This window comes from Balaenoptera ricei, chromosome 14 (genome assembly GCF_028023285.1).
Source record: "Balaenoptera ricei isolate mBalRic1 chromosome 14, mBalRic1.hap2, whole genome shotgun sequence".
Lineage (NCBI taxonomy): Eukaryota > Metazoa > Chordata > Mammalia > Artiodactyla > Balaenopteridae > Balaenoptera > Balaenoptera ricei.
The window spans coordinates 21,404,411-21,420,752 of NC_082652.1; the positions used below are offsets into that span (position 1 = coordinate 21,404,411).

The following is a 16,342-nucleotide window of genomic DNA, read 5'->3' on the forward strand; positions in this document are numbered from 1 at the left end:
GAGATCTCAGGGACCTCTGAGTTCTGGAAATACAGTCCCCCCACCAGCCTAGTCCTCTGTTGCTGCAACTGGGCTTGAAGCCCTGTCAACTGAAAAAAAAATGCACAACCTAAAAGTTATGTTTTATTCAGTGGCCAAATCTGAGGACTTAAACCCAGGACACAGCATCTCAGATAATTCTGAGAAACTGTTCCGAAGAGGAAGGTGGGGAAGCAAGGATACATAGGAGTTTTTGCAACAAAGACCAGGTAGTCGGAACATCAGAAGATTCCTGTTAAGATAAGAAAACCAGATATCTTAAGTTAAGGAATGTGGCGCTTTTCTGTGTATGGGAAGAGTCTGGGCTCACTGAAATCATTCCTTTGATATGCACCTCAGCTACATGGGGCCAGCATCCTTTGTATTCTCATCCTGAGTTCCCTCAGGGCTCACTGGTGGGGTGGCTATAATGTGGTGGCTTGATGGCTGCGACATCCTTTGTTTACTGATATGGCAGGCAGCCTTTTTAGTTCACACCCCCATGGGTGGTACATTCCTGTGAGCAAGGCATTGCCTTCCTCAAGGCCCCTTTGTAAAAACAGCAGAGACCAACATTGGGCCCCAGTGTGGCCCCATTCCCTGGGGACTAGCCTGCCACCTGGTGGCAGCTCGATCACATTGGCGCTCCTCCATCACAGGGGCCGAGGTTCGTGCTCACTGGAGCAGACTTGTATTCTGAACATGGATTTGCCTTCCCTGCCCTTCATCCTTCTGCCAGCACCACCATCCGTGGACTCATGGGGTGCTTGACCATTTTATGCACAGCCTGGAATCACAATGAAGAATTCGTTCCACAGCAGAGGAAGAGCAGCCCTGGGCTCATGCCAGCCTCACCACATATCACGTTCCTGGTACCAAGTCTAAACCATTTCCCTGCCCCTGCCCCATTAGTGCTTGGGGTAAGGCACCCCATGCTTCACACTTTCATTAATGGCTTCATTTCTTCCTCTGTCCTCTTGCAACTTTAGGGGGGATGAGGAAAGATGGGGGATGGGGGGCCTCCTCCACACAGTTCACAGCCCAGCCCAGAGCCAGGAAACCTTGTACTCCAAGACACAAGCCACTTGGGATCACAGCATGCCTGGTGAAAAGACCCACCCTCCAAATTTTTAGTCCAACTCCCAGTTGGGGACACAGGCCAAGAAAAGGGAAGCGGCTTGCCTGGAGGCACAGGCTGAGAAACTGATGGCTCTGTCCCTACCAGCTCCCTACCCTGCCCCAGAAGTGAAGCAAGCCAGGATTTGGGGGTTTTGCTCCTCTGGAGGGGCCTGCAGGGCTGAGCATCCTGTCCGTCCATCCCTGAGAGTAGAGTGGCCTGAGGGTCAGCACCAGGCCCCGTGACCCGCCTCCTCCCCCAGCTGGGATCCCTTCTGAGATCCCTTCCTACCCTGTGGTCTCTTGTCTTTATTTATTTATTTAATTTATTTTTTATAAATTTATTTATTTTATTTATCTTTGGCTGCGTTGGGTCTTCATTGCTGCGTGCGGGCTTTCTCTAGTTGCAGTGAGCAGGGGCTACTCTTCGTTGCGGTGCACGGGCTTCTCATTTCAGTGGCTTCTCTTGTTGAGGAGCACGGGCTCCAGGCGCATGGGCTTCAGTAGTTGTGGCACACGGGCTCAGTAGTTGTGGAGCACGGGCTTAGCTGGTCCACAGCATGTGGGATCTTCCCGGACCAGGGCTCGAGCCTGTGTCCCCTGCAATGGCAGGCGGATTCTTAACCACTGCGCCACCAGGGAAGCCCTGGTCTCTCTTGTCTTTAGATGCTCTGTTCCCAAGCAGGGCCTCTCTGAGCATTCACCTCCCTGTAGTCAATCTCTGGTCCTTTGCTGCCTCTGTTCCTGGGCTTACTCTCCCATCAGTAGCAAGGCTGATCTCTACTGCTCCTCTACTGACCCCAACCCCACCCCACCCAGCAGCAGAAGGGCCTGGGCTGGGCTGGCCTGGCCTGGGCTACACCCTCCCACGTTGAGACTGTATCCTCAAGCCTTTGTCTCTTCCAGGATCACCAGGGTTACCCCGTGGGAGGACAGACCTCAGGGTAACACTGTTCACTCACCAAGTTTACAGTAGCCCTCAGGCTCCCACTGACTGAAGGCTAGGATGTGGACATTTGTGGGGAAGAAGAGATGTGTTCTAGGTGGGGGACGGGTGTGAGCTGGGATCTGTATCTGGTAGGTGTGTGTGTGTTGGGGGGCAGCAAGGACCCACTGCCTGGGGCGGGGGTAGGGAGAAAGTGGTGGGAACAGGGATAGGGAGACAGTGGAGCCAATGGCCTGGCTAATTACAGGGTGTGTCCTTGCAACCTTGTCACTGGGGCTGACAGACGGGTTGGGACATTCACAGAATCAGAGAAGCAAGACTCTCCGTGGACACCAAGGGGCCTCCACCGTGCATTTTGCAACTTAGAACATACAAAAGAATGTTAGTAACCTATACAAAGAAGAATGATATAACGAACAATCATGTGACTTAAAAAGCAGAACACCGAGACCGCTGGGGAGGGTGTCCCTCCCCAATTACATCCCACACTGGTGAACTGAACTTTGTGTTTCTCGTTTGCCTGATTGTTTTAGAGTTTTGTTACAAGTGAATGCATTTCTTAAAAATACAGACAGTCCTGCGGTTTTTTTTTGCCGTTGAGGTGAGTTTCACACAACATAAAATGAACCATTTTAAAGTAAGAAAATCAGTGGTATTGAGTACATTCACAACGTTGGGCAACCAGCACCTCTATCCAGTTCTAAAACATTTTCATCACCCCAGAAGGAAACCCCGTACCTGTGAAGCAGTCATTTGTCATTTCCCCTTCTCCTCAGCCACCGATCTGCTTTCCATCTCTATGGATTTACCTATTCTGGACACATCATACAATAATACATGGCCTTTTGTGTATGGCTACTTTCACTTAGCATAATGTTTTCAAGATTCATCCATGTTGTCATGGGTGTCGGCACCTCATTCCTATTTACGACTAAATACTATTCCAGCATATGAACATATCAAAATTTGTTTACCCATTTATCCACTGGTGGACATTTTGGTTGCAAAACTGTGGGTAATGAGTCAAATCCATTTCACCTGCCTTCACTAATCAAGGTCATTTTAAGATGCATGTCCTCCAAGCAGCAGTGGCCTAAACAATAAGATATTTGCCCGAGTTGTTTTCCAGAAACTTAGAGTCAGCTGTGCCTAATTTGAGGTGAGCTGGTTAAGACTGGATAGGACCACTGACCCTCCAACTGGGCATGCTCGAGTGCCCGCTTGGTGCCCTTTTGATGTCAGAGGGCCAAAATTCCACCCTCAGATTGTGCTATGAACGTGCAGAGACCTGTAGTTTAGCTACGCCTGTGCAGAATGAAGATTACCGCCCCTTTTTCCAATCGCCTTTCCCTACGCTCCCCACACTCCCCATGCCTCAGACCGCCCTGCTTGCTTTATCTTCATCCCATAAATACCCCGGAGCCCCTTGCCTTCAGGGAGGCAGATTTGAGACTTCTCCTATCTCCTAACTTGGCTGCCTTATGAATAAACCCTCTCTTTGCTGCAAACCTCAGTGTCCCAGCGTTTCGGCTTGTGCAACGGGCAAAACAAACCTGGTTCAGTAACAGTTGTTTTCATATTTTGGCTATTGTGAATAATGCTGCTATGAATGCTGGTGTACAAACACTTGTCTGAGTCCCTGCCTTCACTTCTTTTGGATATACCCAGAAGTGGATCAGATGGTAATTCTTTTTTTTTTGGCTGCGCTGCGCAGCATGTGGGAATCTTAGTTCCCCAACCTGGGATGGAACCCGTGCCCGGCGTCTTGACCACTGGACTGCCAGGGAAGTCCCTCCCAGATATTTTTATTCTTTTGAATACTATTGTAAATAGAATTGTTGTCTTAATTTCCTTTTAGGATTATTCATTGCTGGTGTGTGGAAACACAACTGATTTTTGTATGTTGACCTTAAGTCGATTTTTTTGAACTTAAATAGCATGTATTATTTGGAGACTCGCTTTTTGAGCTAAGCATTCTGTTAGAATTATCCATGGTGATACACATACCTAGTCCATTCATTTTTCTCTATTGCATTGTACGCTACACATGAAGATATCACGATTTATCTCTTTAGTGATTGTGAGTCGGGCTGTTTTCAGTCTTTTACTATTCAAATAGGGATGTTCTGCACATGCCCAGGGAATGGTTCTCAGCCAGCAGAGTCACCTGGTGTGCAAGCTTCTTTTCATTTCCAACAACAAAGGCCCCACCTCCAGAGATAACAATTCAGTTGATTTGGAGTAGAGGTTGGGCATCAGTATTTTTTAGAAGATCCTTAAATGATTCTAATGTTCAGTCTGTGTTGAGAACCACTATTCTAGAGTGCACTGTATACCCAGCAGTGGAATTCCTGAGAGTGTGCATCTCCAGTTTTATTTGATGTACAATTATTACCAGCGTGGCTGTCCTGTACCAGCACAACCAGGCTGTACGCCCATCAGCAGTGTACAGATCCACATTCCTACCAGCACTTGGCATTGTCAGACTTCAAATTTTTGCCAGTTGATCTCTCATAAGACCTTAATTTGTATCTCTCTGATTAATGATTAGGTTGAGCATCTTTTCATATTTATTGACCATTCTTGTTTCCTCTTTTGGCAAATGCCTATTTGTATCTTGTGCCCATATCTATGTATTTGTATATTCTGCATATGAATCATTTGGTTGCAAATACCTTTTCCCATTTGGTGGCTTTCCCTGCCACTTTATTACAATGTTTGGGTTAACAGAGTTTTTCATTTTTTATTGTGGATGAATTTTTTTCAGTACTTTCCTTTATAATCTGCTTTTATGTAGTAAGAAATCTCTCCTGGGGGAGGGGGAATTGGATAAAGGCAGTCAAAAGGTACTACAAACTTCCAGTTATAAGATAAATAAGTACTAGGGATATAATGTACAACATGATAAATAGAATTAACACTGCTGAATATTATATATGAAAGTTGTTCAGAGTAAATCCTGAGTTATCATCACAATTTTTTTCCATTTCTTTTTTTTTTTTTAATTTATTATTATTTTTTATTTTTGGCTGCGTTGGGTCTTTGTTGCCATGTGCAGGCTTTCTCTAGTTGCAGTGAGCAGGGGCTACTCTTCGTTGCGGTGCGCAGGCTTCTCATTGCGGTGGCTTCTCTTGCTGTGGAGCACGGGCTCTAGGCGCGTGGGCTTCCGTAGTTGTGGCACACGGGCTCAGTAGTTGTGGCTCACAGGCTCTAGAGTGCAGGCTCAGTAGTTGTGGCACACGGGCTTAGTTGCTCCGCAGCATGTGGGGTCTTCCGGACCAGGGCTCGAGCCCGTGTCCCCTGCATTGGCAGGCAGATTCTTAACCACTGTGCCGCCAGGGAAGTCCTCCATTTCTTTAATTTTGTATCTGTCTGAGACGATGGATGTTCACTAAACTTATGATAATTTCATAATGTACGTAAGTCAAATCATGATGCTGTAGCCCTTTAAACTTATACAGTGTTGTATGTCAATTATATCTCCATAAAGTTGGAAGAAAAAAAAAATCTCTCTTGACCTTGAAGTAACCAAGATATTCTCCTATGTTTTTTTTCTAAAAAATGTTTAGGGTATTACTTTTCATATTTACGTCTTTAATCCACATGGAATTGATTTTTTGTGTATGATGTGCAGTAGGAGTCTAATACCATTTATTTTCCTTATGGTAACCCATTCCCTTAGCACAATTTATCAAACAGTCCATCCTACTGCCTCCTCCCCTCTCCTCAAATGCAACGCTTCTTCTTACACAGCCATGCTTTTGTGTGCGGGTCAGTTTCTGGCTTCTGCGTTTGATGCCCTATTTGTTTGACTTCAGGCTGATCTCAGACTGTCTTATTCTCTCCATCTTATTCTTCAGGAGCATCTTGATAGTTCAACGTTGGTGGTTATACAGGTGTTCCCTGTAAAATTCTTTCAATTTTTCTGCATGCTTGAAATTTTTCATAATAAAATATTGGGGGAAAGAGTGTCATGGCTCCGCAGGCCTTTGCCCTTTTATCACGACACAATTTTTTTAAAGTTTTCAGACTGAGCCAGCTTCCAGCAGCAGCAACCCCTGGGAGAGAAGGACGAGTTTTAGGGCCGTCCATGGAACTTTCACATTCCGGTGGGCATCAGACATGACATGTTGGGGGTGAGGCAGTGCTGGTCTTCTATCGTGCCCGTTTCAAGGCCTGAAGACCCAGCCTCTGGGCCCCACTGAGGAACTGTGTTAGCTGGGCGTCCCTGGCCCCTCTCTCTGCCCCTCCAGGGCCCTTGCTTCAATCTCGCCCCTCCCCACCCCCCGAACGCCTGTCAGGCCAGTCTCTGGAGTTCAGTCTGGTGGAGAAATGGAGAACCAGGCCAACCGTGTGACCGTCGGGCGGCTCCAGAGCAAGGGCTAGCGTCCAGACCCCCAGAAGTTCCTCGTTGCTGCCCTTCTGGGGCCCCAATCGTGCCTCCGGCTCCCCAAGTCGCCAACTATCTTCCAACTATCTCCGTCGGTCTCCCTTCGTCTGGTCTCCGCCGTCTGACAACCGAAAGCTGGGAGCGCCTCCTCTGACTTCCCACCTCTGCTCGTTGACCTGGGCTCCGCCCGGCTCCAGCCCCGCTGACCGCCGGCGCCTGTGTTCTCCACGGTCACCAGGGGGCGCGCGCGGCCGGGTCTGGGTGCAGGAGCCGCCGCGAGCCCACCCCGCCTCCCGGCGCTCCTCCCCGTCCGGCCACGGCCCCGCCCCCGCCCCTCCCGGCGTCCCGCCCTGTCCGGCTGCGGCCTGGCTCTCTCCGCTTCCCCACGTTCCCAGGACCCCCGGCGCCCCTGTCTCCGGCCATGGGCCCCGCCGCTCGCCCCGCGCCGAGGTCGCCGCCGCCGCCTCCTCCTCCGCCGCCGCCGTCGCCACTGCTGCTGCTGTTGTCCCTGCTGCCATTCTGGCTGGGCCTGGCGGGGCCCGGGGCCGCGGCGGACGGCAGCGAGCCCACTGCCAGGGCGGGGCGGGGCGGGGCCCGCGCCGTGCGGGTGGACGTGAGGCTGCCGCGGGAGGACGCTCTGTTGCTGGAGGGCGTCAGGATCGGCCCCGAGGCCGACCCGGCGCTCCCTCTGGGTGGCCGCCTGCTGCTGGTGAGCGCCGCTGAGCCATATGGCCCCCGCCCCGCCGTAGACCCTGCACCCAGATCCAGCCTTCATCCTGGACCAAGCCCTATCAGCCCAGCGCCCCTTCCCCAGGCTGCCCAGGCCCCCAGCATTCCGGCTTCCAGAACCTGAGATCAGATGCCCTCCCCTCCAGACTCGTTCCCAAACCCTGGCCTTGCATCGTCTGTGTGACCGATCCCCCTTCCTCCCCCTCCTCCCTCTACCATGGCCCCTCGCCCCACAGATGGACATCGTGGATGCTGAGCAGGAGGTGCCGGTAGAAGGCTGGATTGCAGTGGCATACGTGGGCAAGGAGCAGGAGGCCCAGATTCACCAGGAGAGTCAGGACAGCGGCCCACAGGGCTATCCTAAGGCTCTGGTTCAGCAGGTGCAGGGGGTGTATGTGGAAAGGGGGCTGGAGGAAGGGTTTTCAAGGCAACTGCTAGAACCAGACTACCAGGTGGGCCCCTAAGGAGCTTCCAGAGAAGCCCTGGGCCTGGCTGGGGCAAGGGACCCCAGAGGTAGACTGGAGTCAGTGTGGTTGGCAGCAGGGAGGTGGGAGGAGGCCAGAGAGAGTCAGGAAGCTCAGCCAGACTTTGAGAGTATCCAATGGGGAGTTCCTGCTGGGGGTCGATGGGCAGGCCTGCCCTGCTTGGACCAGGGAAGGCACAGTATTATTTGGGTCCCCCAGAGCATCTGGGGGGAAGGTGAGAGGAATAAGGGTTTTTGCCCTTGACCTCAGGGAGCTTATAGCTGATCTGTCCAGAGGAAATGCTAACCACAGAGCCAGGAGCTGAGAATAACTATGACCACAGGTGGTGAGACAGGTGTGTGGGCAGGGTGTGTGCTAGCCTCTGCCTCTGTCCTGCAGATGCGGAGGGCGCTCTTCCTGGGAGCCTCTGCCCTGCTTCTCCTCATCTTGAACCACAACGTGGTCCGAGAGGTAAACCGGATCAGGCTTTCGGGGCACGTAGGCTGGGGAATGGGTGACCCGGCCTGGCTGACCTCCCTGTCCCCCTACAGCTGGACATATCCCAGCTTCTGCTCAGACCAGTGATCGTCCTCCATTATTCTTCCAATGTCACTAAGCTGTTGGAGGCACTGCTGCAGTGAGTTGGGGTTTGGGCTCAAAGGACTGGGCTTGGGTGCTAGGGTCCTTGGCTTTGTCATGGGCTCAGGCGTCCTGGGACCAGGGCCTTCCCTGTTAGTCTGAGACTGTAGCCTCCTAGTCTGAAAAATGGGTGAGGGGACTAGGAGGAGATGATTCTATGGGCTCTATACGTGGAGGTGATTGGCTCCAACAAGGAGGAAGCCAGATTCCTGATTGACTCTTCCCTGTGCTTGAGGGCCTGCTTGGCCGGCTGTTATGAGAACTAGAAAAACCACTGGCTGGGAAAGGCGTGGGGGCCGAAGCAGAAGGGCTGTGGGGTGATACTCAGGGGTATCCTTTTCCCACAAGGCTGGGGTGAGTGGGTCCGGGCCTCTCCTCCCAAGAGCCCTTCCGTCTGGCCCCTTTGGCCTTCCCTCCCAGGAGGACCCAGGCCACGGCTGAGATCACCAGCGGAGAGTCCCTGTCGGCCAACATCGAGTGGAAGCTGACCCTGTGGACCACCTGTGGCCTCTCCAAGGACAGCTACGGAGGATGGCAGGACTTGGTGTGCCTGGGAGGCAGTCGGGCCCAGGAGCAGGTGGGTGCCTGGGGAGAGGAGGTGGGGGTGGGGGGACCACACACATGACTTGTCTCCAGTCCTGTGGCCTCTTCCTGCCCTGGTGGGGAGGACCACCCCTTGCACCTCCCAGGGCTGCTGTGAGGGTTCAGGGGCCGGGTGGGTGCTCAGTGTGGTGCCTGACCCGGGGTCATGCACAGTCAGCCTTAGCTGCTGCTGTTGTCACGTCCCTGTCCCTCTCAGAAGCCTTCTTTGACTCCCTATCACCTGCAGAATGAAGTTCAAACTCCTTACCTGGCTTTCACAGCTCTCCTGATCACTCACCGTTTTTTTCCCAGTCTTCTCCCTACACTCCAGCCACTCTGTGCCATTTACCGGTCTCCACTCACGCCCCGGTCTCCTGCCACCGGGGCTTGTCTGTAGGCTTGGACACCCTCTTTCTCCAGCTCTGTATGTCCCAGTCCAGCCAGAGCCCTCACAACTCATCCTCCTGCCTTCTTTGGAAAGCCTCCCTCACATTGGGCCCCCAGCCCCCCTACTACTTTTATTTTTATTTTTTTAATTCTTTTTTAATTTTTAAAAGAAATTTATTTATTTAATTTATTTATTTCTGGCTGCATTGGGTCTTTGTTTCTGCGCGTGGGCTTTCTCTAGTTGTGGCGAGCTGGGGCTACTCTTCGTTGTGGTGCGCGGGCTTCTCATTGTCGTGGCTTCTCTTGTTGTGGAGCACGGGGCTCTAGGAATGCGGGTCAGTAGTTGTGGCGCGCAGGCTCAGTAGTTGTGGCTCACAGGCTCTAGAGCACAGGCTCGATAGTTGTGGCTTAGCTGCTCCGCGGCATGTGGGATCTTCCCAGACCAGGGATCGAACCCGTGTTCCCTGCATTGGCAGGCGGATTCTCAACCACTGCGCCACCAGGGAAGCCCCCTCTCCTGCTTTTAAATCACAGCAGTGCTTTGTCAGGCCCTTCATAGGCCTCTTAGGACAGCCCATCCTGTGTGACCGTTGGGGACTGTGACTTTATCTCCCGAAGGCCAGGCTGTGTCTTATTTGTCTCTGGCTTTCCCAGTGCTCAGCATAGAGAGGGTCAAAGGTATTGTGTCTACAAGCATTTCTCAAATCCCCACTCTGCAGGGCAGGTTTGCCCCGCTCTCCTGACACGCAGCCTCCAGCATGCCTTGGTGGATGGGGAGCCGTGCAAGGCAGCTTCAAGTCAAGCAGACTTGGAATGAGGCTCTGAAACCTTAGCTGGGCAATGTTAGGCTGCGTGTTTAACCTCTGGTCTTACGTTCCTCATTTGTGAACAGGTATAGCACACGGCCACAGGATTGTTGAGATCGTGAATGTAAATCTCACGGCGGGCACTGAGCAGATGGGTGGCTGCTCTGCTACAATACCTGTATTGTTATGAGTGCTCGAGTAAGTCAACAGTCACCAAAGGACTTCTGATATTCTAGGACATTTGGGGCTCCGTGAGAAGGGCTGTGGAGGGTACAGAAGGCCTGGAAGACCCGGGCTCTGCCGTTCAAGGCCTCAAAGACAGGCAGAGAAGAGGAACTTACACGGAGGCAGCCCAGACAGCACGATTTCGCTTGAGCAGCGTGAACCGCAGTTCTGCAGAGGGAGCGGGCAGTGAGGCTGCGGGAGTGGAAGGAAGGGCTTTCTGGAAGAGGAGGGAGCCCGCCCTCTCTCCCCCTGGAGGGCAGCCCACATGGACTTCTGGGAGGGGCAGGCATTTGGTGAGGGGCTGTCAGATGCGAGACCGGGAGGAGGTGCGGGCAGAAAGCCTGGAGCTCAGAGAGGAGCAGGCCGGGAGCGTGCCCAAGAGGCCAGGAGGTGGGCACGTACTGTAGGTCAGGTGAGGCTGGCTGGTTGTGAGGGCAAAGCTGAACAGCCTTGACCTTGCTGCTGGCCGGGGTGGGCCAGTACAGGTGTTGGGAGCCCACGGGTGCTGAGGTGTCTGAAGGCCAGCCAGGGCCAGCTCTCAGCCCTAGGGCCCATTCACCATTCCTCCAGCCTCTGGGCGTCCAGAGCTGTAGCCAGCATGTATCAGAAAAGTCCGATGACCATGTCCTACTGCTCTGATGGACAAGGCCCAACCCTGCCCTCTCTCCTCACGTGGGGGTCCCCAAGATGCACCGAGCCTGGGGAGATGGGGTCTCTGGCCTCCAGTAGAGCTCCAGGCCAGCCACACCCTCGGCCCACCCAGAACTCACTGGCCGCTCCAAAGCACGGAGCTCCAGTTTCTGCCCCAGAGAGCTTACAGTATAAAGGTCGCGCGAGTCCTGCGACCTGTCAGCCTGGCTCAGCATGGCAGGGGGTATGAGGACAGGACAGCTCCAGCCCTGGGCTCATGCGGCCCCATCAGGAGAGGAGCTAGGCCAGAGACACTGTCACCTGCTGGGGTGATGACTGAGCTGGTGAGGGGCATGGCCCTCCAGTCATGGTGAAGGCACCTGAGCTCAGCCTAGGGGCTTCGGGAGAGCTTCCTGAGTAGGTGTCACCATCCCACCATGGATGAAAGGGGACGGGGACACAAGCCAGGGGGCAAGGGTGGGACAGAGCGTGAAGCTGGGGCTCACAGACCCCTCTTGGCAGTGGCCCCCAGAGTGCTTCCACCCTGAACAAAAGCAACATCTTGTGACCCTAACAGCACCCAACCTTGCCCATCAAATCACTTCTCAGCCCCTCTCCCACCACGTGTTGGCAGTTGAACTTCAGCATTGGCTGGGGAAGAACACGGTGGCAGAAAACTTTTAAACGAATGCATTTATTAGTTGTGACACATCCGCAGGCCCGCGTGCTGGTGGGTCAGCGGCTGGGTCTTGCTTCCTCCGCTGTGTCATCTCCTGAGCCAGCTGTTGAGTGGTCACAGCCTGTCTGCCGCACTGGATATGGTGGCAGTTAAGTCTACGTCAGTGTGTCCCCCTGGGGGCCTCTCAAAGGCGAAGTGAGGTACCTCAGACGTGGTTCCCTCCGACCAGCGCGAGCTGGAGGACCGCTGAGGGCAGAGTGGGTATGAGGAGGGTGGCAGGGGAGGTGAGGGGGGAACATTTGCCTGGCAGGGTTGGTCAGGGAGAGCTTCCAGAGCAAGAGGTGTCCAAAGCTATAAGCCAAGGGAGGGAGCATGGAAGAAGAGCATTAGTTCCCAAGACCGGGAACAGTGTGGAAAGGCACAGACGTGGGAGGGGCAGGGAGCATGGGAGGGGGGAGGGGGGAGGGGTGGAGATCAAGGGCCTTGAGGGCCCCCTGGTAGAAGAGTTTGGGTTTCCTCCTGAGGATGGGGAATGCGGAGGAGGCGGGAGGGGAGCATCAGAGGGAAGGGTCCAGTAGGGCTGCTGTGTAATCGGGTTTGCAGGTGAGATCCCTGTGACTGTGGGTGGGAACTGGGCGGGTGAGGCCTGAGCAGGGCACCTGAAGAGCAGCAGAGTGGGGAGGAGAGGAGGGGCGTGCGGGGCCTCTAGGGAGTGAGGAGGCAGGGCCTAGGGACTAGCGCCCTCTCAGGCTGTGAATGCTCAGCCTGGATGGGGGTGGGTGGGTGGGTGATGGCAGCCAGGAGAGCAGACCAGGAGGAGTGCTGGGTAGGGATGGGGGTCCTGGGCTGGGGAATCTGTGAGGCTGTCAGTAGATGCTTCTGTGAGTGCACAAGCACCAGGTTTGTTGCCCAGGATTGGCCTGGGCTGAGCACTGATGTAGGGTGGAGCTGGGGCAGTCCCTGAGAGAGCACGGGGCGGAGGTGGGGGACAGCAGCTTCAGAAGAGGAAGCCTGGCGCCTCCGGGGTCATGGTGCCCATGGACCTCATCTGCCTGGTCCTTGGGGTGGATTTACTGGGTAAAGAGGGTGGGGTGGCCCCAGTGCCCCTGACACCCTGCTCTTCTCCCCAGAAGCCCCTGCAACAGCTGTGGAACACCATCTTGCTGGTGGCCATGCTCCTGTGCACAGGCCTCGTGGTCCAAGCTCAGCGGCAGGCATCCCGGCAGAGCCAGCGGGAGCCCCGAGGCCAGGTGGGAGCCAGCCCTCGGGGGCCCTCGGGAGCCCTGGTGTCCCCAGCCCTTGGGAACTGTGTGCCCTTCCCCCACAGGTGGACCTGCTCAAGCGCCGGGTGGTGCAGAGGCTGGCGTCCCTCAAGACCCGGCGTTGCCGGCTGGGCCGGGCAGCACAGGGCCCCCCGGAGCCTGGTGCTGAGACCTGCGCCGTGTGTCTGGACTATTTCTGCAACAAGCAAGTTAGTGCCCTGGGCAGAGGCCAGCCTTCGGCTGACACGTGATGCCCCCTACCCTGCTCCCAAGAGACCTGAGAAGTACCCCAACCAGGCCTTCACCCAGCCCCACCAGAGCTATGGAAAGCAGCATGGGGGTGGGGCAGGTCACAGGGGTTTCAGTTCCCCAGCTCAGGTGAGGGCGTGGGGCCTGCTACCCCCACTAGAGGCCTGTGCCTGTGTCCTGAGCCCTCTCCCCCACCCTGCAGTGGCTCCGGGTGCTGCCCTGTAAGCATGAGTTTCACCGAGACTGCGTGGACCCCTGGCTGATGCTCCAGCAGACCTGCCCGCTGTGCAAATTCAACGTCCTGGGTGAGCACCAAGGGTGGGGGCCCTTGACCGTCTCCACCTGGTTCCCACCTGACACCTCCCTCCCTGATATTTTTTCTCCTCTTCTGCAGGGAACCGCTACTCAGATGATTAGCTGCCCCGGCTGGGTCTCTGCATGTGGGGAAGGGACCCCTCCACCTGCATCCCGGCCCTGGGCCCTGGGTGCCTGGAACAAGACGGCAGGGGGAACAGGACAGAAAACCCTATGGGTGGAAGGAGGCATAGGGGCCTCCCCTGCTGAGGGGCAAGGTGCCCACCACATCCACACTGGGGTGGAGGGACCACAGCCCCCAGGCTGAGGATGCAGGGCCCAGACCCGGCAGGAAGAGAGGCTGCTTTGGGGCCTTTCTCTGCCATCCTGGGGTGCCTGCCCTCCGCTCAGACAGCTCCCAGGACTCTGGCCAGGGACCTGGGGAAGAGGGTGTGGGCAGTGCTGCTGTTCCCAGGGCTCTGGGAGCTCTCTGGCCTGCCTGTCAGGGCATCCCTGGGGGCTGAGGCTGCAGTGGCCAGGTTTTGTGCTTATTTATTGGGGGGTGGGTTGGGAGAGGAGCTATCCGGCCTTGGGGGCACTCTAGCCTGACCATATTCCATGACACATCTTGGTGAAGGCTATGATGTTAAACCTAGCGGCCCTTCCATTGCCTGCTACCCTCGGTCCTTGGGCACCGGCAGCTGCAGGTCCCATGGCCTGTCCAGCTGGGCTCCCTTCTGGGGCCTGGCTGGGACCAGAGGCCTTAGAAACCATCTAGTCCTGTGCTTCTCCGTGGGGCTACAGGTTGCTGACCAGGATACTTGAAGCCACAGGATAAATGTACATCTTATAGGGGCATCCGTTTTTTTAGATTTGGGGTATGGGAGGTTTAATATTAAAATAAACATGGATATATTTTAACATAAGATGTAAAATTTGTGTGGATGTTTTAAGATAAACAAGTCGCCCTGGAGTCTACTGCCCGTGGGAGGCGGATTCTAAAGTGGCCCCCAAGATTCCCCCAGCCCCCATGGACACGCCTTATGTGATCCTGGCACTATGACGCTGATGGATTTTACTCCCATGATTAGGTTATGTTATATGGCACAGTTGACCTTAATATGGGAAAGCATCCAAGTGGGCCTGACCTAACCACGTGAGCCCATTAAAAGTAGAGAGTTTTCTCCAGCTGGTGGAAGGAGAGGAATTCAGAAATTTGAACCATGGAGGGGATTCAATGCCTGAGAAATTCTCTGTTGCCGACTTGAAGATGGAGGGGCCACGTGGCAAGAAGTTGGATGGCCTCTCAGAGCCCAGAGTAGCCCTGACAGCGGCACCAGTTCGACAGCTGCAAGAACCAGAATTCTGCCCACAATCAGAATGAGCCTGGATTCTGTCCCACACCCTTGCAAAAAGAAGGCAGATGCTTTTTAAGTTTTATTTTATTTTTTATTTTTGGCTGCGTTGGGTCTTTGTTGCTGTGCGTGGGCTTTCTCTAGTTGCGGCGAGCGGGGGCCACTCTTTGTTGTGGTGCGCGGGCTTCTCACTGCGGTGGCTTCTTGTTGCGGAGCACGGGCTCTAGGTGTGCAGGCTTCAGTAGTTGTGGCACGCGGGCTCAGTAGTTGTGGCTCTTCGGCTCTAGAGCACAGGCTCAGTAGTTGTGGTGCACGGGCTTAGTTGCTCCGCGGCATGTGGGATCTTCCCGGACCAGGGCTCGAACCCATGTCCCCTGCATTGGCAGGCGGATTCTTAACCACTGTGCCACCAGGGAAACCCCTGGCAGACGCTTTGATTTCAGCCTTGTAAGGCCCTGAGCAGAGAACCCACCCACACAGGGCCCGGACGTCTGACCTACAGACCTGTGAGCTACTGAATGGATGCGGAGAGGAGCCGGGCCGTGACAGGTCCTCCCCCTGCACTTGGGCCTGGGCCCCCTGCCTCAGGGAGCACACCTGAGGGCTGGCTCTCACCTGTGAGGGGCCCAGTCCAGACAGCCCAGGCTCCCTCAGCGAGCCCCCGGGCTCCACAGAAGCAAGAGTTGGGCAGCCCGTGGCCATGCCAGTTCAGCCACACACACAGCTCTTCTTGACTTTTCTCTGTAAACTGAGGTGCTCTACTTGTTGGCCTCCTGACCAGGGAAAACTGTCATAGAAAGCCAAGAGCATCTCCCATCCCACCCCCACACCCAGAACTCCTCAGCAAGGTCTTAGCGCCTGTCCTTCATAGGCGGGGTGGCTCAGGACAGGCTGGAGGCTTCGTGAGGAAAACGACTACTGCAGGCCTGGTGTGGCTGGTGGCATCAGTGCCCTGGCCCCAAGGGACAGGCCTGGGAAAGCCAGGGCTGGCTTGGGGTGTCCCGCTCTCTGGCTGGGTGAAGGCTTGCCCTGCCTTCAGTGGCCTCCTGGGGATCCAACCTCCTGGATTTAGAGAAACCCTTTCCGACTTGTGTTTCCTGAAGGTGAGGCGTTCTGCAGTGAAAGGGGGGCTGATTTTCTTGGATCCTTAATGTCCCCATCCCCAGGTTCACAGCTGGGTGGTCCCTGCCTGCCTCTGTGAGCCTGAGCCAGGACCCCGGCCTCTGACTCCTTCCTCGCCTCGGGTGTCCTCACCGGGCCCACCGTGGCGGCTGCTCTCCTTCCCCTGCGCACCCCCTACCCTGACCCTGCTCTTTATTGGTGGGGGTCACTGAGTCCATGTTACCCCTTAGCCTTTGCTATGGGGATCAAAAGACTGCCTTTCACATCGCCCAGGTGCTAGAAGCTTCTTTCTGCCCTCGGTGTGTCCTCTTCCCCCACTGCCCCTATCAGGAGGGAGGCAGGAAGCTCCCATTTACTGAGGGTGCACAGTGTGCCAGGCCTCTGCTGGCCAATGACCCACATGGCTGGGGACTCAGGACAGGGAAGGAAGGACTCTTGCCCTGCTGAGC

The 16,342-nt window shown here is 55.1% G+C and overlaps 1 protein-coding gene across 2 annotated transcripts; it reads left to right on the forward strand.

Moving 5' to 3' along the window:
- The first annotated feature begins 6,791 nt into the window (after window positions 1-6,791).
- Window positions 6,792-14,351, forward strand: RNF215 (ring finger protein 215). 2 transcript variants are annotated; one of them, XM_059894820.1, is made up of 9 exons: window positions 6,792-7,179; window positions 7,436-7,579; window positions 8,063-8,134; window positions 8,215-8,300; window positions 8,723-8,879; window positions 12,742-12,861; window positions 12,939-13,082; window positions 13,325-13,427; window positions 13,517-14,351. In XM_059894820.1, the coding sequence occupies exons 1-9, from the start codon at window positions 6,892-6,894 to the stop codon at window positions 13,537-13,539; spliced, it is 1,137 nt and encodes a 378-aa protein (XP_059750803.1). In that variant the 5' UTR covers window positions 6,792-6,891; the 3' UTR covers window positions 13,540-14,351. The 2 variants fall into 2 exon arrangements, with proteins under 2 accessions (XP_059750803.1, XP_059750804.1); XM_059894821.1 differs by having other exon boundaries at window positions 12,745-12,861.
- The last annotated feature ends 1,991 nt before the right edge of the window (window positions 14,352-16,342 follow it).

Excerpts from the sequence above, each read along its gene's own strand:
- RNF215 (XM_059894820.1), top strand. The coding sequence starts at position 6,892 with ATGGGCCCCGCCGCTCGCCCCGCGCCGAGGTCGCCGCCGCCGCCTCCT. Across the intron at positions 8,880-12,741 it reads GCAGTCGGGCCCAGGAGCAG|AAGCCCCTGCAACAGCTGTG; the intron begins GTGGGTGCCTGG and ends TCTTCTCCCCAG. Across the intron at positions 12,862-12,938 it reads AGCGGGAGCCCCGAGGCCAG|GTGGACCTGCTCAAGCGCCG; the intron begins GTGGGAGCCAGC and ends CTTCCCCCACAG.